The sequence below is a fragment of the Leucoraja erinacea genome, chromosome 11, assembly GCF_028641065.1.
Source record: "Leucoraja erinacea ecotype New England chromosome 11, Leri_hhj_1, whole genome shotgun sequence".
Taxonomy (NCBI): domain Eukaryota; kingdom Metazoa; phylum Chordata; class Chondrichthyes; order Rajiformes; family Rajidae; genus Leucoraja; species Leucoraja erinaceus.
The window spans coordinates 9,881,332-9,908,011 of NC_073387.1; the positions used below are offsets into that span (position 1 = coordinate 9,881,332).

The 26,680-nt window shown below is 39.5% G+C and overlaps 1 protein-coding gene across 2 annotated transcripts in view; it reads right to left on the reverse strand.

Annotated features, from left to right (window-relative positions):
• Positions 1-794: 794 nt before the first annotated feature.
• LOC129701446 (synaptonemal complex central element protein 3-like) overlaps positions 795-26,680 on the reverse strand; it is a 43,944-nt gene continuing 18,058 nt past the window's right edge. The window contains exons 2-3 of one of the 2 annotated variants that reach the window (XM_055642630.1): positions 5,445-5,553; positions 795-2,533 (exon numbers count right to left, since the gene is read on the reverse strand). In XM_055642630.1, the coding sequence (XP_055498605.1) occupies positions 2,409-2,533; positions 5,445-5,553 (234 nt within the window). In that variant the 3' untranslated portion in view covers positions 795-2,408. Of the gene's footprint in view, positions 2,534-5,444; positions 5,554-11,506; positions 12,029-16,788; positions 16,892-26,680 lie in introns of those variants that run through there. The other variant, XM_055642629.1, reaches the window with a different exon arrangement.

The following is a 26,680-nucleotide window of genomic DNA, read 5'->3' on the forward strand; positions in this document are numbered from 1 at the left end:
CCTTGGGTAATAGCATATCCAGGAGTCTAATAATCCATCCTCCTTATTTTATATTGTGCTCTTTGAGTAGGTATTATTTTGAAAATGTTGAAATGAAAACAGTTGCGCATACAGTATGTTTAGACAGTATCTCTAAAAAGAGCAACAAGTAATGTTTCAGTTCAATCATCATTAATTTGAAACATTAATATCCCTGTCCCACAGTACAAATTCATTTCAAGTGCTCTCCTGAGTTTAAAAAATCAAACTCATGGTAAGCACAGAGAATGAACGTAGGGGGTATGTCGGAGCTCGGGGACGTCTCTTAGTGGCTCGTAACGCTAACTGCAGGTACTCGGGAAGACTCGCTAATGGCAGGTAAGCTCAGGAAGACTTGTGAAGATATTTCAATCTGTTGAAAAATGCCCACGAGAGCCCCGAGTACCGACGAGTGGCCATTACCATAAATCTCTGAGTTCGAATCAGGGCAAACTCGGGAGAGCTCTTGGAATGAACTTGTACTGCGGGACAGGGCTGTAACTCTCTCACTCCATAGATATTGTTTGACCTACTGAGAATTTCCAGAGTTTACTTAAAATTTCCACCATCTGTAGTATATTTCCTTTGAATATTTGTCTTTGAGGTTGGTTGTGGCAATTTTTTTTTCAATTGTAGGAAATGTCTCCACCAGGTGGCGCCAGCAATGGCTGTCCATTCCTTCTTTGTGTTTTAATAGTATGTGTTAAATGTATGTTTTTAGTGATCTTTAGCTTGTTTTTTGTAGGGGGGGGAGGAGGGGGTTGGGGGACCCTTTTTCTAATCCCTTACCTCGACGGAGATGCAATTTTTTTCCATATCATATCTCCATCCGCACTGCGGCCTAACATCGAGGAGTTAGCGGCCTTTGCTGGAGACTGATTTTGAGAGCTCTACCGTGGGTGCCTGCAGACTTACCATCGCGGAGCTCGCGATCCCTTTGCCTGGGATCATCCTCGAAGCTCCAACTGTGGGTGCTTGCAGACTTAACATTATGGAGCTCACGCTCGCTGGTTAGTGACCAACATCGGGAACTCCAAGCTGCAGGAGCTTCAACCGCCCCGACGCGGAGGTTTCAATAGCCCCGACGAGGGAGCTATGATCGTCCTGACGCGGGGGCTTCGACCACCGGCTGTGGGAGCTTCGATCGCCCCGACGGATGGTTCGACTGCCCCGACCGCGGGAGAATAAAGATAAAGAGGAAGAAGATTGGACTTTCTTTGTCTTCCATCACAGTGAGGAATGTGGGGAATACGCTCTGGTGGATGTTTATGTTAAGTTTTATGTAGTTGTGTGTCTTAGTGCTTTTTTTCGTATGGATGTAATGGTCATTCGCATATCACTGTACTTTAATAGTTACATGTGACAATAAAAGACCTTTGAAACCTTTGAAGTGTTATGTAGTGTACAACTATGCCGAGTAATAGATTTGAAACCAGACCTGTTATGTTCATTAAATATAACTTACTTATATTGTCCTAAACTCCCTAAAAAGTTGAATTACTTCTCATGTATTTAGTTTAGCGCGGAAACAGGCCCTTCGGCACCAACCAGCGATCAGTGCACATTAACACTATCCTCGGGTGGGAGATTGCAACCTTCACGTGGTCTGCCCTGTTTCGACAAATGTAATTAACCCGGCGTGCACAATCAAATAAGATCAAATAGAACAAGTTGTTCCACAACTTTAGGCTGTGCACGCCATATGCAAGAAGAAGAAGAAGATGAACACTATCCTACACACACTCTGGGCAATTTAAACTTATACCAAGCCAATTAATGTTAAACCTATATGTCTTTGGAGTGTGGGAGGAAATCGAAGATCTCAGAGAAAAACTCTATAGACAGCACCCATAGTCAGGATCGGACCCTGGTCTCCGGCGCTGCAAGCGTTATAAGGCAGCAATTCTATCACTGCACCACCATGCTGCCCACTTACAAAAGCTCTGGTCTTAATGCTATCTTTGGTAACTACAAACCGCAGCTATGGCTCCCCCTTTCAGTTTGCTCATGCTTCAAGTTGAATGGACCTGTGCTTCCATGAGGAGAGCTGTGAATAAGTAAATGGTTGAGTTTCTGACCTTCACGGGAACAACAAATGTTATGTTTGTCTGCACCTTTGGCACGTTGAAATCACAACTCTCAACATTTAACACAGATAACACCTTAATGCTTCTCTCTGGTGATCACCATTTCCAGTAATTTTTGTTTTACTATTGAATACTTATTTTCAAAAATAGCCCACGTGCAGGACAACTACAAAACACATAAATTTGACCTCACTTTTATTCTGAAATACCACCTGAATAGAACAATGAAGCAGAAAGAACACAGAATTTAAATACATTTTCTTACAGTTTTCAACACCACGGCAAGCAATAACATTTTTTTAACTACTCTTTCTCATCTGATATTTCCCGATAATGCTTATAACTTTCTTCTCCACGCTTGATTACTTCCATCTTTTCAGGAGAACTACAGCATATAATCAAGTCACACAGCAGGAGCTGTGTCTGCACTGAAATACAAAAGAGACAGTAAAGATATTAATTATTTGACAAGAAAAAATCATGCATAATTTGTAATCGAAGCAACGTTACCAAAGAAAAATCATGTTGTATTGCAAACAATGAAAGGAATATGGAAGCATTCTGAACTTTGCCCATGATATGTACTATCTATAGGTTGCACAGCGGCAGGTTACCAAGGCTATTCCAGCAACAGCAACAAGTTCAAAATCTTGGTTATCAAGAACTTGACAAAAGAGACTCAGAAACATCGAGTCCAGAACCAGGGGCCACAGTCTTAGAATAAAGGTGAGGCCATTTGAGACTGAGGTGAGACAAAAATGTTTTCACCCAGAGTTGTGAATTTGTGGAATTCCCTGTCGCAGAGGGCAGTGGAAGCCAAATCACTGGATGGGTTTAAGAGAGAGTTAGATAGAGCTCTAGGGGCTAGTGGAATCAAGGAATATGGGGAGAAGGCAGGCACGGGTTATTGATTGGGGACGATCAGCCATGATCACAATGAATGACGGTGCTGGCTCGAAGGGCCGAATGACCTCCTCCTGCACCTAATTTCTATGTTTCTATCATCATGTCTATGTCACACACTAAACTATCATGGACAAAAATGTAAACAGCCCTTCCAGGTGAGGCAGAGATTCACTTCAACCATCAACTTTGTCCATTGCATTTGGTGTTCTTGATGTGTCCTCCTCTACATCAGTGAACTAATGTAACCATTTTGCCAAGCACCTGTGTCCTGTCCACCATGGTCACTTGAAGCTCCTGGTCACCAACAATTTTAATTCTCCGCCAGATTCCGCCACCTACCTGTCCGTCTTCTGCCTCCTCCACTGCCAAGGTGAGGCCAAATACAAACTAGAGAAACAGCACCTGATAATCCACCTGGGTATACACACCCTATGGCATGGAAACTGAATTATCTAATTTCAGGAAAGCTCTGCCCCTCTGTCTTTTCCTCTTCTTCTGATCAACACTGGCCTCTCAGGCACATCTTCTATTCCAATCCCTCTCCCAATCCCATAATACCTAGTTTTTCTCCCTTCCCCTATCCACTTCATCTATCCATCATCCACACACTCCACCTACTGACTACCACATCCCTCCACTGTTTCCACCTGCCCTCACTAACTCCCTTAGTTGGTCACTTTGCTCTCCTATTTCATTAAATCATCTGCAGTCTTCTGTTGCTTCCATCTATCACCTCCCAGTCTCTGTTGCTTCCTCTGCCACCACCACCTGACCCCATCTACCCCTCCTCATCTGGATCCACCTATTGCATGCCAACTCTTGTCCCCATTCTCTTTATACTAGCTATCTCCCCTCTATTCTTTCAGTCCAGATGAAGGCACCGACCTGAAAAGTTGACTGTCAACTTTGCTCTGCAGATGCTGCCTGGCCCACTAATTTTTTTCCGACAGATACTTTTTTTTTGTTTAGCACAAAAATTACTGTTAGTTCATTGTCACTAATTCAAAATTCTGTTGTTTTTTTTTAAAACATTATGGGTAGAAAACTAGCACAAGGACTATAATACTTCAAAAGGGACTAACATCACATTATCTGACTTTCTGAAGGCAATAATATAATTACATTGAATAGCAGTTTTCATATCATTTTTGAAAATAGTTATTTTGTATGAGCAACTATCAGTTAGAATAAATCTAAATCCACTTCATAGATTATCTAAAATTTTGAGGAACAATTGGATTACAGAAGACCAAATGAAACTCTGCTTGATATTAGTTTTCAATATGCGAAGGAAAAGCTAGATAGTTTCACCATTTATAGAACAGGATCACTAGATCTATGATATGCCTCTACTTCCTTAGAAGGCTTAGGAAGTTTGGCATGTTCCCAACAACTCCCACCATCTTCCACAGATGTGCCGTAGAAAGCATTTTATCGGGATGCATAACAGCATGGTTAGGGAACAACTCCATCGAAGACCACAAGAAATTGCAGATAATTGTGGATGCGGCCCAGACCATCTCACAATCGAACCTCCTTTCCGTTGACTCCCTTTATACCTCACGGTGCCTCGGCTAGGCCACCAGCATAATCAAGGATGAGTCGCACATGGCCATTCCCTTTTCTCCCTGCTCTCATCGGACAAGAGGTATAGAAGTGTGAAAACATACACCTCCAGATTCAGGGAGTTTCTTCCCAGTTGTCATCAGGCAACTGAACCATCCTACCACAACTAGAGAGCAGTTCTACCATCTACCTCATTGGAAACCCTCAGCCTATCTTTGATTGGACTTTACTGGCGTTATTCCCGTTTATCTGTGTCTTTATCCGTGTATCTGTACATTGCTCTGTTGACTGGTTAGCACACAACAAAAACTTTTCACTATCCTCAGTACATGTGACAATAAAACTGAATTCAAACTCAATGATAAGATGAAAATTTGACTATGGGCTAAACAGTCTAGGATCATCAGTAAGACATGGAAACCTCCATTTCATTATTCACCGTGATCTTTCACCGAATAAGTACAGGAAGCTTTCAGGAGGCAGATTTCCCTGTTCCATCTCCCATCCCTACCAAACATATTAGTTCAAAGACGTTGGCTGAGAACCAGATTGTGTTTCACTGTGTTGCCATCACACCTCAAATAATTTGTCTTAATTCAGATCATATAGGAACAATGGTGATTGGAATAAATAATGAAAGGAAACAGAGAACTATAACATCATTCTGATGAAATCAGTCAGCAGTTTTTAGATGTGAGGATGGTAAATATTAATAGAAAAAGTAATAGGCATGGAGAATAACATTTTTTCATCCATTAATTGAAAATATACCATTTCTTCAAAATATACTTAATAAGTTTACTTCCTAAATTTTTTGGATTAGTATCATTGAATAAATCAAGTCATGCCTAAATATACCATAGTTACCATATATTTTGTCCATATCTTCTGACATTATTTCTAAGCATTTAATAATTTCTTCAAGAACCTTTTTATTTTCAGCAACGCAACGGTTATTCATTAATTCCTTCTGCATCTAATTTAAGAAATAAATATAAATTATTACCTAAAATATCAAGTCAGTCATTTTACTTAGTAGCAATTTTAACAAAAAAAGATACATTTTAAAAATAAGAGAAGTGACAAAATACACGTTCTCATTTTCTATTGCAAATCTATGGTTCTAAATCTAATACATTGACCTGAAAACCACTCTTCTTCAGTGTGGAAGGACTTGCAAGAAATCACCAGCTACAAGAGGAAAATCCCCCGCTCCTTGGGCAATCATCAACTGACCAATGACCTTCTTCTTCTTGCGTATGACGTGCACAGCCTAACGTTGTAGGACAACTTGTTCTATTTGATCTTATTTGATTGTGCACGCCAGGTTGATTGCATTCGTTGAAACAGGGCGGACCACGTGGAGTTTGCAATCTCCTACCCCACCAATGACCTGAATGAGTTCTACTGCAGGTTCGATAAACAGAAACATAATTCCAGTACCTTCTCCCTCCCTCCTCCAACCACTCCTCCCCAATCACCACCTCACACCCACTTACAGCCTTACTCTAGTCTGCAAAGACTGGGCCCTTGTCCACTTCCCACCCTCTCCTTGTTGTCCAACATCAGTCTGGGCATTCCTCCATCACTAACAATAGCAATTGAGGAGGTGGAAAAGCTATTCACGAGACAGAAAAGCCGGAAATCTCCTGGACAGGCCAATTCTTCCCCCTCTACCCTCAAGCTCTGTGCAGAACAACTGACACCAGTCTACACAGACATTTTCAATCCGTCCCTGCAAACCTGCACTGTCCGTGCTTGCTTCAAAGTCTCCACAATTGTTCCCGTACCCAAAAAGTCAAGGATTACTGGCCTTGATGACTACAGGCCTGTTGCACTGACCTCTGTAATCATGAAGACCCTTGCAAGACTTGTGCTGGCCCACCTGACAAAATATCACAAACCCCCTGCTGGACCGCCTGTAGTTTGCATACCAGGCCAATATATCAGTGGATGGTGCAGTCAACCTAGGCCTGCACTTCATCCTCCAGCACCTAGACCGCCAGGATTTTGCAAGGATTTTGTTTGTGGATTTTAGCTCTCCATTCAACACCATTGTGCCAGAGCTACTACACTCCAAACTCTCCCAGTTGACTGTGCCTAATCCCCTCGGTCAGTGGGTCACCAACTTCCTGACAGACAGGAAGCAGCATGTGAGGCTGGGAAAGCATATCTCAGACCCGCTGACCCTCAGCATTGGAGCACCGCAAGGCTGTGTACTCTCCCCTCTCCTTTACTCTCTCTACACCAATGACCGCACCTCCACAGACTCCTCTGTCAAGCTTCTCAAGTTTGCAGACGACACAACCCTCATTGGACTGATCCAGGATGGGGAGGAATCTCAGGAAGAGGAAGTGACAGAGCTGGTGTCCTGGTGCCATCGCAACAATTTGGAGCTCAATGCTCTTAAGACAGTAGAATTGATTGTAGGCTTTAGGAGAACTCCCCCTCCCCTCCCCTCACTCATCATCACCAACACCACAGTCACATCTGTGGAGTCATTTAAGTTCCTTGGAACCATCATCTCCAGGGATCTTAAATGGGTGGCCACCATTAACTACATAGTCAAAAAGGCCAAACAGAGGATGTACTTCCTGCGGCAGCTGAGAAACCACAATCTGCCACAGGCAATGATGGTCCAGTTTTCTACTGCCATCACAGGGTCTGTCCTCACCTTCTCCATCATGGTCTGGTTTGGCTCAGCCACCAAGCATGACATCCAGAGGCTGCAGCTCATCGTTCGATCAGCGGAGAAGGTTGTTAGCTGCAACCTTCACCCCATCAACGAACTACACTGCAAGGGCCAGGAGGCGAGCGGGTAAGATCATCTCTGACCCTTCTCATCCTGGCCACAAACTCTTTGAAGCACTTCCCTCTAGAAGGTGACTCCGGACTGTCAAAGCCACCATAGCCAGACATAAAAACAGCTTTTTTCTACGAGCAGTAGCTCTACTAATCAGCCAAAAGTCTGTAACCTCCTTTTGCTCTGGTATTTTCCTTCTTTCTTCACATGTGTAAATTATAATGTTTTATTTTTAATTGTCTACTGTATATCATTTTGTTATTTGCGAGCAAAGCACCAAGGCAAATTCCTTGTATGTATACATACTTGGATAATAACATTTATTCAATTCAATTCAATAAAGATGCAACACATTCAGTTGTTGTTATATGAACATATTAAGCATTTTCTGAGTTTAATGACCAGCACAGATTTGTTAATGGGTAGATTATGTCTCAATTTGTTGAATAATTTAACAGAAGCAGCATAACGGCACTGCTGGTAGAGGTGCTTTCTCACAGAGCCAGACATCTGGGTTCGATCCTAACTTGGGTGTTGTCTGTGTGTAATTTACACTTTCTCCCTGTGACGATGTGGATTTCCTCCAGGTGCTCGTGTTTCCTCCCACACCCCCAAAGACGTATAGGTTGTAGGTTACTTGGCCTTTGTAAATTTCCCCTAGTGTGTAGGGAGTGGATGAGACAGTGAAACAACATAGAACTAGTGGGTCGGTGTGGACTCAGTGGGTCAAATGGCCTATTTCCATGCTCTATTTTTAAATTAGATTGAACTAAAGAAGCAATCCATGGTTAGGGAAGTCCTTAAAGATGATGTTTACACAATCTTTCAAAAGCCAATTTTACATTGTTTTAATATGGGAAAGTGCATCATTGCAAGTGTAGCATTTATTATATTGTAGAATTACACAGAAATTAAGAGTAAGAAAATGAACTGATAACATAGATAAAAATGACTGATAACATTTTTCTGTTTGTCCAAATGTTCTCCTTCGGCATCTAGTCAATGAGTCATGATGGTGTACGTGACTTGTGGAGGAACATGCAGCTGGTATTACTGCCAAATGCTTGCTGCGCAAGTCCTTCCAAGAGGTATGTGCTATAAATTGGGAGGTACTGTCAGGGTGGTCTTGGCACAAAACTGCAATGCATTTTGCAGATGGTTCACAGTGCAGCCAAAATGATGCTTGGGGTGGAGGATTTGTTGCCATTCAAGTAGATAACAAGTAGGCCAGTTCCATCCAGTCAAAGCAAACTACTTGGTGGCATTGTAAGCAGTTTAATGCCAGCACTAAATTGCAACAAGGTAATTACAGATTGAACAAAGGAGTGAAACTGTCACAAGTATATTTGTGTTCATTCATTTGTTGAAACTAAAAATGCATAAAACCAAATGCATTCTAAATGGTGAAAAACTACAAGAACTGAGGATCTAAAACATGGGGGTGGGGGTGAGAGGGAGTCAGTGGGGGAGGTGATGGGATCTTTGGAGATATATCAAATTATCATCCTGTCAAAAAATAATCAAAATATTGAACTGAATATTGCCCTTTTTTTGTCAGACGAGGGTATTAAATGTAACATTTCCAAGTTTGCAGACGAATCAAAGTTGTGTGGCAGTGTGAGCTGTGAGGATGCAAAGAGGCTGCAGGATGACTTGGATAGGTTGGGTGAGTGGGCCGATGGATGGCAGATGTAGTATATTGTGTATACATGTGACGTTATCCACTTTGGTGGCAAGAACAAGAAGGCAGATTATTATCGGTATGGTGGCAAATTAAGAAAAGGGAGGTGCAGCGAAGCCTGGGTGTCCTTGTACATCAGTCACTGAAAGTAAGCATGCAGGATTTGAGTTGGAGCAAGGAGGTCCGACGACAGTTGCACTGGGCCCTGGTGAGACCAGACCTGGAGTATTGTGTGCAGTTTTGGTCTCCTAATTTGAAGAAGAACATTCTTGTTATTGAGGGAGTGCAGCCTAGGTTCACCAGGTTAATTCCTAGGATGGCAGGACTGACATACGATGAAAGAATGGGTCGACTGGGCTTGTATTCATGGAATTTATAAGGATGAAAGGGAATCTAACAGAAACATAAGGGATTCTTAAGGTTGGATAGGCTAGATGCAGGAAAAATGTTCACAATGTTGGGGGAGTCCAGAACCAGGGATTGCAGTTTAAGAATAAGGTGTAGGCCATTTAGGAATGAGATGAGGAAACATTTTTCACCCAGAAAGTTGTGAATCTATAGAATTCTGTGCCACAGAATGCAGTGGAGGCCAATTCACTGGATGTTTTCAAGAGAGTTAGATTTAGCTCTTAAGGCTAACGGAATTAAGGGATATGGGGAAAAAGCAGGAAAGGGATATTGATTTTGGATGATCAGCCATGATTATATGGCTGTGCTGGCTCATAGGGGTGAATGGCCTACTCCTGCAACATTTCTATGTTTCTAACATTGTTATGCCACAGTTGAATAAAAAACACTGGCAGAAATCATGTGGCTAGTTTTTAACTGTACTACTTCCAATAGGAATGAGCAGGAGTAATTTATATTGCTGCTAGCTACTTAGTAATCCAAACTCCCATCCCACCCACCCCCACACTGCCACCACCATCCCAAAAGCTAGATGCTTCCTCTGATCAACATCTGCATCTCTTGACCACCTGAAATGCACAACATTATGCCCCTTCGGCTTTGAAATAAGGACCACTGTCAGACCACACTCAGATATTCCCTATGATCAGAGCCCACTGGGAAATTCCATCCAACATTCTGTGATCAACTCAAACCCATAGACAAAGTAGAATGCACCCTACAACCAGCCACATATTACATACAAGCCTCCAATGACATGAAACGAGTAACTGCTAAATTTTAAAATTTACATTGCCATTAAATGTATGAATATGACACAAATCATTCTGATTTAATATATCACCGTGAATTATTGCCATTTCAGAGAATGTAGCTGCATTAACTCGAGGTAAGAAATTCATTGAGGTTAAATATATATGGCAATTATAGCTTAAGAACAGATATGGGACAAAGATAACAAATCTAAAATTCTGCCCCCAATTTCAGGAAAAGCAGGGGGGGGGGGGGGTCCAGAACCAGGGGCCACAATTTAACAATAGGGGATAAGCCATTTAGAATGGAGATGAGGAAAAATGTTTTCACACAGAGAGTTGTGAGTCTGTGGAATTCTCTGCCTCAGAAGGCAGTGGAGGCTGGCTTTCAAGAGAGAGCTAGACAGAGCTCTTAAAGATAGTGGAGTCATGAGAATTGGGGTTAAGGCAGGAATGGGGTACTGATTATGGATGATCAGCCATGATCACATTGAAAGGCGGTGCTGGCTCGAGGGGCCGAATAGCCTACTCCTGCACCTATTGTCTATAACAAAATGGAGAAACAGTTCCTGCTAAAACTACATTTTTGACAAAGACCAACGATGGAACATGTTAAATTGAGAGCCACTCAATTACTGGTTTGATCTCAGAAAGGAGATAGGAACTCCTATAGCGACAGGATAAAACATGTAGCATTCAATATTGATAGCACCCTGAGGATTTTTGTGAATGCTTGCACCCTAAATCTATGGAATCAAGGGAAATCACTTGAACCAATAAAAAATGAATGTGTTTAGAAACCACTATTATTATAGTACCTTGAAAATCTGAGGCTCTGGCCTTTTCAATCATGTAGCGTCAATATTACAGCTCAGCAGAACCTTATAAAAATTAATTGCATGAATGTGACATGTGGACAAGTTGAGTATGGTAGGAATCTGTACATGAACCTGTGTTATTCACGCAGTGATTGCAGTCTTAGATGATAGGTTTGTCTATTTAAAGGAAATGATGATGAATCACCTGAGATATCAAAAAGACAATAGTGTCCACCGACAGTAAAAAAAACCACAATATTCTCTAGGATTTTTCAAAAATGCTGCCATTGAAACAGAGAGAAGAAGCAGAATTTTCTATTTCCATCCTAACTTCTCAATTAAAGATGCTAAAAGAGGAAAATATTCCGACAGTAATAATTTTGAGCATCAGCTATTTTCGGGGTCTATTTATATACCTTTCAACTCTCTAAAGTTGCTTTCTTAAAATAGAGGCCAATAGAAAAACATGAGGAAAACAGGCTTTTAATAGCAAAAGACAAATTGCAGACAAAATACAAATAAATATTGCTATTGCCTATGAAAGCAAACACAGCTCCATCAAGTATATTCATACAAAGTATTCTGAACAAGTAATTAACATAATGGAGTAGACATGTGTCTTTGGTAATGGTGCACACATCAGATTTTCACTACTCATTAGATGATATTGAAGTCCTTTGGCTGTAACAAAATTAAACATTGGTTCCTCATGTACCATGCAGCTGATCCAATATCTCATGTTGTGTGTTACCACCCACAGGTATTATTTTTACTCCAATTAATCAAAAATATGGATCATGTAATCATAAATGCAACACATTATAATTGTTCCAATTAATCTTCTTTTGGCTTGTTTAAAACTTCTTTGTAGTCCTTTGAAACGGACTCTTTGCAGCTCAGATATGCTTCATTCAGTCGCATCATTGATTCCACAATAGAGGGGTCTGTACGCATGGCAACCATGTCATAGGTCATACAAGTTGCTTGCACTAGAAAATGTCAGCAAATAAATTAATTAGAAAACCATATAAAAAGAACTCTGACCCACAAAAATTGTTTACAGCATGGAAACAGGCCCTTCGTCCCAATTCCTTCATCCTGACCAAAATAGTTTCTTGAGCTATTCCCATTTGTCTGGATTTGGCATGTATCTCTCTGCTGTCCAAATGCATTTTAAACATTGTAATATCCATATCTATCTCTTTCTCTGGCACCTCATATCTTACAAATCTGCCTCTCAGATTCTATTAAACCTTTCCTCTGATCTTAAATTTATGCCCTCCAGACTCCCCTGTCCTCGGAAAATGACCTTGACCCACCTTATGTATACTCATCATGCTTTTATAAAACTCTCCAAGGTCACCCCTCAACTTCCGCCACTCCAAGGAAAACTGTCATGCATCCCCAGTGTCTAACTATTGTAAAATCTGAGCTGCAAATCACTGAGGGGTGATTGGCAGATGCAATGGTGATAGTGACAAAAGCTAGTAATTAAAAAGAGAACAAAAGGGTGTAAGGTAAGAAGAGGAGTGAAATATAAAACTGGTGAGAGGGATATGGTTGGAAGAGGACACGGAAGAAACAAAAGAACAGGGCAGAAAGTGAAATGGGGGAATCTGAAAGTGAAAAGAGGTATCCAGCTGCATAGTGCAATTACAAAAAGAATGCCCAAAACAACAAATAAATTTGTCACTAAGATAGCCATATCCTGAGTATTTTTGAAAGTCTCAGACATTCAAAATGATACAGAAGCAAAAGCAAAACACATAAATAAAAAAACTCACAAGTAAAAATTTATGAAGTTGATACTTTTCCATGTCCCTTATGATTATTACCATCCTTTGAAATTAAAAGTAAAGCACATCCTACACAATTTTCAAGCTGGCAGAATGTTCATGTAGATTTTTCACCAAGCTATGGGACCATTACATGTTTTAATCCTTTGCAGGATTCCTTGAAGTCTATAAGTTATAGGGGCAGGATTTGGTTATTTAGCCCATCAAGTCTAATCCACCATTCAATTTTGGCTGATCTTTCTTTCTATCTCAACCCCATTCTTATGCCTACTTTCCATAACCCTTGATACCTGGACCAATCAAGAATCTATCAATTTCCACCTTAAAAATATCTGCTGACTAGACCACCACAGCCTTCTGTGGCAATGAATTCCACAGATTCGCCACCCTCTGACCACACAAAATACTCATCTCCTTTCTAAAGAGACTCTCCCACCAGCGGAAACATCCTTTCCACATTCACTCTATCCAGTCCTTTCACTATTTGGTAAGTTTCAGTGAGGTCCACCCTCATCCTTCCAAACTCCAGCGAGTACAGGTCTAGTGCCGTGGGAATGATCATCATATGTTAACCCAATTATTCTTGGGATAATTCTCGTAAACCTCCTCTGGACCCTCTCCAATGCCAGCACAACCATTCTCAACTATGGGGCCCTAAAATGCTCATGATACTCCAAATGGAGTCTGACCAAAGCTTTTAAAAGCCTCAGCATTACATCCCTGCTTTTATATTCTAGACCTTTCAATATGAATACTAGCATTGCATTTGCCTTTCTTACTACTGATTCAACTTGCAAATTAACTTTTTGGGAATCATATTCCAGCACTCTCCCGTCACTTTGCACCCCCAATTTTTGAATTCTCTCTCCATTTGGAAAATAGTTTACTCCTTTTTCCTACAACCAAAATGCATGATTCCACACTTTGCACTCGGCTACAACTTTGCCCACTCTCCTAATCTGTCCAAATCCTTCTGAAGAGTCCCTGCTTTCTCTATACTACCTGCCCCTCCACCTACCTTGACATCATCTGCAAACTTGGCTACAAAGCCTTCAATTCCATCATCCAAATCATTGATATACAACATGAAAAGTAGCAGCCCCAGAACTCCCCTATGGCACATTACTAGTCACTTGAAGCCAACCTGAAAACTGCCCTTTATTGCCAATTTGCCTTCTGCCATCCAACTAATCTGCTATCCATGCTAATATCTTTCTTCTCATACCATGGACTCATATCTTCTTTAGCAGCCTCACGTGTGGCACCTTATGTAAAGGCCTTCTGAAAATGAAGGTAAACAACTGACTCGCCTTTGTCTACCCCACTATTTATTTCCTCAAAGAATTCCAACAGGTTTGTTAGGCAAGATCTCCCTTTCACAAAACCATGCTGACTTCAGCTTATTTTATCATGAGCTTCTAAGTACTCAGAGCGTTATCCTTTATATTGTACTCAAAAATCTTACCAATCTCTGAGGTCAGACTAACCAGCCTCTCGTTGTCTCTCTTCTGCTTCGCTCCTTTCTTGAACAGCAGAGTGATAATTGCAATTTTCCAATCATCTAGAACCACTCCTGCCTCTAGTGATTCTTAAAAGATTGCTACTAATGCCTCCACAATCTCTAAAGCTACCTTTCAGAACCCTGGGGTGCAGTCCATCTAGTCGGGGTGACTTATTCACCTTCAGACCTTTCAGCTTCCCAAACACCTTCTCCGTAATAGCCACTTCACTAACTTCCACCCCACGACTCTCTTGATTTTCAGGCTTGTTGCTGATGTCTTCCATTGTGAAGACTGATGTAAAAAACATTCAATTCCTCTGCCATTTCCTTATTCCCCATTACCACCACTTATATAATGTTCCAGAGGTTTAATGTCCACTCTTGCCTCTTTCTTACTCTTTATATATCTAGAGAAACTTTTGCTATCCTGTTTTATATTATTGGCTAGCTTACTTTTATATTACATATTTTTTCCCCGTTTTGCCTTTTTAGTTACCTTTGGTTGTCTTTTAAAAGCTTCCTAATCCTCTAGCTTCCCACTAATCTTTGCAATGTTATATACCTTTTCTTTTAATATTATGCTGTCTTTGACTTCCCATGTCAGCCATGGTCGTTTCATTTCCCCCCCGAGAACCTTTATTCATCTGTGCTATGAAAAGATCCTGCATCCTCTGAATTATTTGTAGAACTTCCTGCAATTGCTGTTCCACCGTCTTTCCTGCTGGGGTCTCTTTCCAATCAACTTTAGCCAGCCCCTCCCTCATGCCTCTGTAGTCACCTTTGCTCAGCTGTAATACTGACACATCCAATTTCATCTTCTCTCTCTCAAATTGCAGGTTGTATTTGATCACATTATGGTCACTACTTCCAAGTGGATAGTGCATTACATGCAATTTCAAAAGGAACCAAGACAAATATGCGTATGTAGAATCAGAACATTTATCTTTTTTGAAACATATCAATTTTAGATAACGGCAGTGGTATTGTATGGAATCCCTGGCCATATTCCAGCAGGTAGAGGGCACTTCCAAAAGCTTACATACATCTCTTCAAGAACACGTTCAGTTACTGTATGCAGAGTTTGTGCCCAACCATACTTCAATGTTTGAAAGCTTTACAAAATCAAGAATTATTAGTGAAAATAGAACACATATGAAACATCCAGCCTGGCAAACTTTACATGAGTTGTGGTGTATCACCTTTAAATTGATTCTTTAACAGGGAGTTCACATGAAGCTATTGGAGAAAGCCACCATATATCACGAAATCGATAGCACCAAGAATCAGAAGATCCGGAAACAAATAACTCTGCAATGTCAACAGCATTGCTCAATTGTACGTGTGTGCTTAACACAAATGTTTTGTCTTATTCTAGTGCTCCTATTGATTTATTTTCTGAGCTGTCAATGTCACCTGTAGAATCCTCCAAACTAATCATGGCGTGGAAGGTCATTTACACAACCTTTAAGACCTTGACAATGTGCTGGATCTTTCTAGAACTTGCTACTGCCTGGTTTTGCTGTCTGGAGTCCCTGCCATTATGACCTTAATTGTTTTGGATGCGAATGGTTTAATAATCTAATCCTTTGCATTTGTGATGCAGACCAGGCTCTAAACAATGAATAGGTTTCAGTTACAACATGCTCATACCCACCCCTGAAACTCCCTGACAGACAAAATAATTTAAATAACATAAGGTGAGTAGCTAAATTACTTGAAAAAGCTCCACCATCTCTCTTAATTGAGACAACAACGATGAAATTGAAAGTCTGTACTTCTAAATGAGTAAAATCCATACTCCAATTCAGGGAGCAATTCTTTCATGATTGGGTGGTGTGCGTTGAGAACTCAGGTGAAGTCCTTTCCTTAGGAAGACAGTTTGAGAGACCCATCAGTAATCAATGCATTAAAGTTTGTTTACTTTCTTAACAGATCCAAGATTCTCTGTCTCTGAGTGAAGGTTGTAAATTTATGACTGAAATTTCACACTGTTTATAAGCTGGCATGTGGTGACCTTTAAGGTTTCTTGTCGGTTAGTTAAGGCAGCAGACCAGTGCTTGACCTATTAAATATTTCTAAAATCTTCCCTTTCATTTTAAACTTCTGGCATCTGTAGTATATCACTTGAATGAAGTGCCTAATTACATTAATTTACTGTGTGTAGCACAATTTCTCTCTATTCCCAAACATATTTTTATGATATCACCTGATTTCAGGATTGCTTGTAAATCTTTTATTTCCTGAAATCTACGTTCTCATTTTGACTAATCTGAAAACTTCACTCACTGATGTCACATCTTGGCTAGTTAATCCAGGATTCTCTGGATCTTTCTCTCCAACGTGACCAAAACACCCACCAGATCCTGGAAATCTCTTACATGTTTGCTGATGAAACCCACCAAATTCCCACAAAATATTATAAAATCTAATCACAGGCAGTAACAGGCTGCACCTGACAACATCTCCAACTCATTTAAATTTTCTTCCAATTCATTGCGTGTATCTCCAAGCAATTTTATGAGGTCTTCATGGGTACACTCTATTGCTTCTGTTATCTATAAAAAATTGAGACCATAATATTACCAGAATAATTTTTAAATGTGGTTTTAAATAATGCACAATAACTTATCTATTTTAAACAATGATGTCATACTCCGATTGATCTTAAGGATACCCAACAATGCCAAAGGACAATTTCATTTCTGAAGAATTTCATTGTATTGAAATGTCAAGACGAATGTGGCCTTTAAGTTATTATTCAAAGTTCACTGTAATTTCCTCTAATAACTCTGCTGAGAAAATATACATAGAATTGCTAATTTGATGGCAAGCATACAACTTAAGTGCAATAAAAATTGAAATCAATCAGATGCCTGCTGCAACTATTAGCATGTGCAGAGGGTACTATTCAGCTGAGGCACCGACTGCACCCAACCAAAGGAAGTCTGAAAGCCAAAGGCAAATTAATCAAATGGGTTATTAAGTCCCCAAATCAAATTTATATTTGGTGTCTTTCCAAAATATCACTTGACCACCTATGAGGGACTTCAACTTCATGATTCAAATTTGAAAATGGATGAAAAGTGAAAGTCACCTATCTTGCATCCTTTTCCTGGAAGGACGTCCATAATTTACGTAGTAATACTGGCCACATGCAAGATGGAAGATATACAGTAGAAAAGTTGTTCTCCTCCAGACCTATTTTGAGCTTCAGTCTTTGGCAGACACCATATTGGTGGATCTCTGTAAGGGATGGATGTATTTACAAGCATGTGTACTAAACAAGCTGGAGTGCTAGTATGGGTGTTGTGGGCTGAAGGGACTGGTTTCCAGGGCTAGTATGGACATTGTGGGCCGAATGGATTCTTGGGCTGGCGGCTCAGCCACTCAAGCCTTGTTTACTCGTGACATACCTGCAGGGCTATGAAATTGGGCTCACCCACCCAGTAAACAGAAGGTTGATTTTATATTTTGTGTTGCCCATCTGAAACAAGGGAAACCATGTAAGCTCTAATGGGAGACGATCCTTTGAAGAAAATTGGAGGAATCACATTTTGTAGTTGGAATATTAGGGGCGCTAATGAGCCAATTAAAAGGGGTAAGGTTCTAGCCCATTTAAAATCGATTAATGCTGATATATTTTTACAGGAGACGCACCTCAAAGATCGAGTGCATAACAGGCTGAAGGCTAACTGGATTGTCCAATTATATCACTCTACCTTTCTCTCCAAAGGCAGAGGTACAGCAATTATAATTCGTAAAGGTATACCATTTAAACATAAAGCCACTTATAGCAGATAAGGTGGGTAGGTACGTCATAGTATCTGGGGAGATATATTCTACCCCACTTACTATGGCAAATATCTACGCTCCCAACTTTGATAACCCACAATTTTTTAATAAAATAATCAATATAATCTCAGATTCCACCCAGCAAAATCTGATAATTGGAGGAGACTTCAATTGTGTTCTGGATCAATATCTGGATAAATCCTCACAACAAAGGAGATATAATACAAAATCAAAATCTAGCAAACTCCTAAATACGTATATAAAAATACAAATATAACAGACGTATGGAGGATTGCGAATCCATACGGAAGAGAATATTCTTTCTATTCAGCTGTGCATAAAAGCTATACAGGTATTGATTATTTTTTGGTGGACACAAAATTAATACCTTTTACAACAAATCCCAAATATCACAATAATATTATTTCCAATCATTCTCCTCTAACTTTCTCCCTAAAACTAGAAGGAATGTACAATAAAAAAAACGTTCTGGAGATTTAATCCTCAAATATTAACTGACCCAGCATGCTGTGAAAATCTGAAGCAACAGATGGAATTGTTTTATGAGAATAAAATGCATACACCAGGTATATCTCGGCTTCGTTCTTTATGGGACTCTTTTAAGGCGTGCTATATTAGAGGTTCTATTACGGTTTCATATCAAGCCATATTTCATAAATCTAAAAACTAGCTAAGCATTTCATTAATGTCATGTCTGAAAGATGGGGGTGTCTTCAAACTGAAACAGGCAGGTAAGATTAGTGTGCGTGGCAGCATCTACAGAGAGAAATGGACAGACTGGAGTCCTGGTCAGTCCTTTGAAGATAGACACCAGTTGCTTGGAGCAACTCAGCAGATCTGGAGAGAAGAAAAATGCTATAGAACGTTCTATGGATAAACATAATAAAATAGCAGTATTAAAATTCAAGTTAAATCAAATTCTCTCTGCAAGAGTTATCAGGTTATTTCAAGTTACTAAACAGAAAAACTTTGAATTTGGCGACAAACCGCATAAATTTCTGGCACGCCAGTTGAGAAAAATGGAAAAAGATCATACTATTCAAAAAATTAGATCAGAAAAAGGTGAATTGTATACACTCCCTAAAGATATTAACAAAAGATTTTTACAATTCTATCAACATTTATACACATCTAAAACTTCAGTAGAAACGATAAAAATTAAAAACTTCCTCGACAAATAAAATTTTCCATAATTTACCGTGGCGGAACATGAAGAATTAGGAGCACAGATCACAATAAAATAAATTTAAGAGACTATTCATTCACTGAATAATGGGAAAATGCCAGGCCCAGACGGGTTTAGTAATGAACTTTATAAACATTTTTATGATTTAATCTCCCTGCGTTTTCAAGCCCTTTATATACACGCATTTAAAGAACACTACCACAAACTTTAGTCGAATCAACATTGATACCCAAAAAAGATAAAGATCTCGAAGAGCCGGGATCATATAGAGCAATAGCTCTGCTAAATACAGATCAGAAAATATTAGCTAAAACCCTGGCAAGAAGGTTAAGCAAATACGTTAGTAAATTAATACATTCTGATCAAACTGGGTTTATAGGAGCGGGGAGGTTCTACTGCAGTACAGGGTCTTGGTGAGACCACACCTGGAGTATTGCGTACAGTTTTGGTCTCCTAATCTGAGGAAGGACATTCTTGCCATAGAGGGAGTACAGAGAAGGTTCACCAGACTGATTCCTGGGATGTCAGAACTTTCATATGAAGAAAGACTGGATAGACTCGGTTTGTACTCGCTAGAATTTAGAAGATTGAGGGGGGATCTTATAGAAACTTACAAAATTCTTAAGGGATTGGACAGGCTAGATGAAGGAAGATTATTCCCGATGTTGGGGAAGTCCAGAACAAGGGGTCACAGTTTAAGGATAAGGGGGAAATCTTTTAGGACCGAGATGAGGAAAACATTTTTCACACAGAGAGTGGTGAATCTCTGGAATTCTCTGCCACAGAAGGTAGTTGAGGCCAGTTCATTGGCTATATTTAAGAGGGAGTTAGATGTGGGCCTTGTGGCTAAAGGGATCAGGGGGTATGGAGAGAAGGCAGGTACAGGATACTGAGTTGGATGATCAGCCATGATCATATTGAATGGCGGTGCAGGCTCGAAGGGTCGAATGGCCTACTCCTGCAACTATTTTCTATGTTTCTATGTTTCTATACCCAAGAGCCACTCGTTCAACAACTTGAGACGCCTGTTTAATATAATGTACTCACATAGAACGTTGAAAGAAGACTTATAAATTATTTCACTAGATGCAGAAAAAGCATTTGACCAAGTAGAATGGAAATATCTTTTTACAGTATTGCAAACATTTCAATTAGGAGAAAACTCTTTATTTCATGGATAAAGTTGTTATATGACAAGCCGACTGCCATAATACTGACTAATCAAACACTCTCACCTAAATTTCAGTTATCCAGGGGCAACAGACAGGGGTGTGCATTATCACCTCTGTTATTTGCCCTTGCGATTGAACTTTTAGCAGAAAGCATAAGAGTACATCTGAATATTCATGGCTATAATACTAAATATTCTAATAATAAAATATTGTTGTATGCAGATGATGTACTACTATATATCACCAATTCCCAAGTTAGTATTCCAAACATACTAAATCTTATAGAGGAGTTTGGTTCCTTTTCAGGATATAGAATAAACTGGAACAAAAGTGAAATTATGTCAATAAAACCTCAAGATCCGACACACCTTCTAAAATTTCCTTTTAGAATTGCTACGGAAAAATTTAAATATCTTGGAGTTTATGTAACTAGAAAATATACTTCTCTATTTCAAGCAATCTTTCCACCATTAATTACCAAACTAAATGCCTGTATTCAATTTTGGAAAATGCTTCTGATTTCCCTCAGAGGTTGAATAAATGCCATAAAGATGATCTTCCTTCAACAAATCCTGTACCTATTTCAATCAATACTGATTTTTCTCCCTTAAATTAAAAAAAAAAAAAAACTCGATTCTGTGATCACAAACTTTATTTGGGATTTATAAAACACACAGAATCCATAAAGGACATTTATGTAAACCCAAAGAAATTGGCGGACTGGCTCTCCCTAATTTTCTGTACTATTACTGGGCAACGAGTATTAAAAACTTAATCTATTGGATGGGCAATACATGCCAACAGGTAAACTGGTTAACAATGGAGAGAGAAGATTGTTCGCCTTTTAATATAGGCGTGATTCTTCTCTCTCCAATAAATCTGAAGGAATCAGTATATGAGAAAAACCCGATTAACCATAGTACCATACGAATCTGGAAAAAAGAAAATTGAGAAATTTATCTCTTCTCTCACCAATCGCCAACAATCCCTCGTTTAAGCCGTCTACTTTAGACAAGGCGTTCATACAATGGGAAAGATTAGGAATTAAAAAACTGGGAGATCTTTATGAGATGGGGACTCTCCTCTCATTTCAAGAATTATAGTCGAAATATCATCTGAAATGTAGCCAATACTTTAGATATCTTCAAATACAAGACTATCTGAAATCACATACCCAAGACTGTCAATATATGGTTCCAGACATACTAGGCGAATGCATGAATAAAAACTCGTATTCAAATAAGTTAATATCGTATCTTTATAATACCCTTTTAAATATACAAATCCCATCGTCGGATATAATTATGCGAGCTTGGGAAGATGATTTGGGCCTAACAATTTAAAAAGATAGATGGGAGGAAAACCTATATATACATAACTGTTCTCTTAACATTAGACATTCGTTAATACAATTTAAAATACTGCATAGACATTATTATTCAAAGTCTAAACTGAATAAGATGTTTCCAAATGTTTTCCCTATTTGCGATAAATGTCTTCTTCAGTAAGCAACCATAACTCATTCTTTTGCCTCCTGAATAAAGTTACATAATTTCTGCAGGGGAATTTTTGAAATGTTTTCTAAAATATATAAAATAAAATTGGACCCAACACAGAATTGATTAAGTCAGAAGCCTGGTCTGAGCAAACATCATTTCAAAGACGTTTCCTTGACTATTGTCTGGAGCACTAGTATGGATATTGTGGGCCGAAGGGACTGGTTTCCAGAGGGCTAGTATGGACATTGTGGGCTGAATGGATTCTTGGGCTGGCGGCTCAGTCACTCAAGCCTGTTGTGTAGGCAGTTGACAAACGGCTATTCCTTGAAATTCCATTTCAAGCAGGGTTCAAGGCCACCAAATTCAAGTGCAGTTTCTTACCACTTCAAGCATGGTGCATGGTGCAAGACAACCAAATTCAAGTGGTTTCATACCATTTTAAGCAGGGTGCAAGGCTACTAAAGACAGCGAGTCATGGCCTCTCCCTCCTCCATCTTGCAAGAGACTGAGCCACGCCCACACTTCTGGGTTCTATAGTCCCCCCTCTCCTACCAGAAGTGGCGTGGCCTTCACGGCGTGATTGAAAGGAGAGAGAATCTCAACATTTTTTAAACACTAATAACGCTTTTATCGATGGGAAAAATCCTCGGCACCTGATGAGCGGAGGGGGACTAAGTAAGAAGCCAAAAATCACAACCGTACGTGGTAGCGTTTTTTTTTCTAAAATCAATATAAATTGCAAACAGGAAGTGGTCAAGATTAGACTTTTAATTATATAGAAAAGGCAACTTTAATTGGGCAAGGCGACTTTAATTAGGCAAGGGGACTTTAATTGGGCAACAATTTTAATTGGGCAAGGCAACTTTAATTGGGCAAGGCAACTTTAATTGGACAAGGCAACTTTAATTGGACAAGGCAACTTTAATTAGGCAAGGCAACTTGCATTAGGCGCGGCAACTTGCATTAGGCAAAACAGCTTTAGCATTTCCAAACCAAAGGCAACACAACTTTAGCATTTCCAAAACAAAGGTAACACAGCTTTAGCATTTCCAAACTATATTTTCAAACCACATTAAGGGCACTGACAGGTCAGTAAAACCACTCACAGTTTAGTAGACATGTGTTTAGTGTTATTCACAGCTCAGACTGAGAGACGTGACCATCTCGCTCCACCATCTTGCAGAGACTGACTGAGGCACTCAACACTTCTGGGTTTTAGTCCCTCTGGAAGGGGCGTGGCCTTCAGGAGAGAGAATCTCAACATTTTTTAAAACACTAATAACTTTTATTTTTAATCGATGCAAAAAACCCTCATCCTGCACTGCGGAGGGGGACTCTGAGTAAGATGGCCAAAAATCACAGCCGTAAGTGGCAGCGTTTTTTTCAAAAATCAATATACAGAACAACAGGAAGTGGTCAAGATAAGAATTTTAGTAATATAGATAGATGTTCTTTCATTCTCTCCTTCCTTTCAATGCATTCAGTCGGTCTATTTTTTGCTTAAAATCATTTATATTTTATGTCTACTACTTCATTTGGAGGTGAATTTTAGTTCTGATCAATAATGAAATGTAAGCTCTAGATAGTTACAATTTCTTATCAGTAATTAATTATTCATATTGATTACAAAATTTATATTTATTAAAATATTCTTCAAATGTTCTTCCTTAAAGTTAACAAAAATGACTGTGTAACTTAGCCATAGACAGCTCAGAACATCCGTAACAATGATCACATTGAATGGTGGTGCTGGATCGAAGGGCCAAATGGCCTACTCCTGCACCTATTGTTTATTATTTAATATATACACTTTCAATGGGTGGTGAAATCAGCCACACATTTTGTTCCTGCCCTTACTACCTCAAAGGTAATTTATGACAGATGCTTAAGCATTAATCACAAAAAGATGTGAATGTCACATGTATGGCGTACACTTTGCACATGCTGTGATTCATAAATTGCATTTTATTTAGAATTGTAATCAGTTTAATGGGTTGGGGAACAATCATATTTAACTTTCAAACTGAATTTACTTTCTGGGCTGTAACTAATGTTCTAGAATGCAAAGAATAACATAGGCAGATGTATTGATGTTTATTGTTGGCAGCATTTAGAAATAAGGAATGCTATAAATATACTAGGTTCGGGAAAGATAACTAGTTTTAAGCTGAAGATGGACACAAAAAGCTGGAGTAACTCAGTGGGACAGGCAACATCTCTGGAGAAAGAGAATGGGTGGCGTTTCAAGTATTCAGGAAAAAGTTCAGGAAATGTCATGGTGTCAGAACTACAACCTAGCCTTTAATGTCAGCAAGACAAGAGTAAGTTGAAGACCTAAGGAAGTGAGAGAATGAACACAATCTACCTTCATCAATGGGGCTGCTGAGATGGTTAACAGCTTCTGGTTCAAGTTATCCATATCACCAACAACCCACCTTCATGGTAATGTCAGTGATCATTAGCATATTTACATTCTTATGGGGCTTTCTCACGGTGCGACCTGACCCAAGATGGCAACAAGAGTTTAACATCGTGGGAACCTCCTGCGATAACAGTACGGCATCCGTGGACCACCGAGGACCTCCGTGGCGCTAACGGCAGGTAGTCGTGGAACTTTGTAAGGTCGGGAGAAAATTCAAACATTTTTGAATTTCTCCAAGAGTGACTTGAGCACTTTGTGGTGAGCGTTGCAACATTGTATGAACGCAGATGCCAGTGTGATATCCGTGTGATATCCGTAATGACTCTTGCGGGTACCGTGGGAACTCCTGCGAACGGTAAACCCGGAAGCTTGACAGAGGGGACATAAGGTGAGTAAAAAAGGTGGTCTCAATATCGCCAATGGACCAAGTGTCCATCGAGGACGTCCCACGTAATTGTCATTGTTTGAGAATCTTTTTCATAGTAAGACTTGCAGATAAATTAATAGTTTAAGAACTCAGGATAGCAAACTGAAAACAAAACTGCAGGGCAGAGAAACCATAGGGATTAGCAATATATTCGTGTCATTGTAACATTCTTTATATATGTTTCTGTTGCAACATAGGAATAACAATATACACTTATGAGTTACTGAGTAAAACTGCGACTCTCTCTTGATCAGAAAAGCCAACGTTTCTGAGATGAATTGGTTCACTGTATCTAAGAGCAGAAAGCCTGAATCTGGCAAAATGAATAAATTCTCAGTTGTTTTTGAGACTTACAACAGAGAAAGTTGCACACTGTATTAAAGAGTATAATTGGACATATACTGCAAAGAATTAGGCTGAATGTATTATTTTGTTTGTGCAGCAGATGCCCTTGGAAGCTGTATGCTCTCAGTAATTTTCATATTTCCTCAACTCATCTCAAATCTGTCAGCATATGTGAAATATAAAAATGTTGTTTTTTTAAGCTGTTTGAGTATGTACTGTATATGGATAAGTGAGGGTGTAATTTCCTACGCACTGATTTAAATATATACGCTTAATTCCAATGTAGATTTGTGTGTTTTTTTACTTTTAAAACCATATGCAAAATGTTGTAGTTTGAATAAGGGGGTCATGTAAGCTTTTACAAGACCCAACGATGCACACCATTGTTTTTCAAAGACAAAATGTGTAGGAAGGAACTGCAGATGCTGGTTTAAATCGAAGATAAACATGAAATGCTGGAGTAATTCGGCGGGACAGGCAGCATCTCTGGAGAGAAGGAATGGGTGACGTTTCGGCTCACGACCCAGGGTCTAGACCCAAAATTTTCTCAATGGTCTTAAACTGAATACTGAAGAGGGGTCTCGACCCGAAACATCACCCAATCCTTCTCCAGAGATGCTGCCTGTCCCGCTGAGTTACTCCAGCATTTTGTATCTATTTTTCAATTACATTTTGTTATAGGATTCTTCTGTCAATAACCATATGAAACACATAGGGTTGAAAGCAGGCATCTCATTGAAGCTTCGACAGATACCTGCAGGGATTTCTGGATCAAGGGTATTATCAATGCCACCTTTATATTCTTTAACTGTTAAATATCTCGCCTCATACAACTTTTTCATCTGCACTTTGAGTATATGTTCCAGTATATAGATCATTCCAATACAACCCACTGTTTGCAAGCAGTTTCAGTTTAATCTCATGAAAGTGATATGATAAAAGTTTGTTGCTGAGTCTATTTAAAATAGTGCCAAGGCTTGCTGCATAAGTCTTGCCCAAGGGAAAAACGCTGGCTTCTTTTTTTTATTTGCTGACTATGTTATTTTCCTGCACCAACACACTGCAGTATTTTGTCAATCTGGGTTATTCTTCATTTAACCCTCGGCGAACGGAATACATGATTGCATCCTGCAGCATTCTGCGGAGATCTAATATTATGGAGGGGCAAATTGCAAGTTTATTTTTGGATCGCATGTGCATCAAACAATTTGTTTTGATATCACCAAATATTTATCATGCTGCAGGTCGCAGACTGTCTTACATGACTCGATGGGCTTGGAGATACCTTGTTATGTGAATAAATGTATAATGTGCTTCTATGTTTGAATGCCTTCCTTGCATCTATTTGCACTGTGCTGCATTAATACTATTGCCATGTCTTCTAGAAAAGTACTAAAATTACATTTACAAATGAAGCAATTGATTTAATATAATGTAAATTGTAGCACCCAACGATCAATATTTGAATGAACGTATTTCA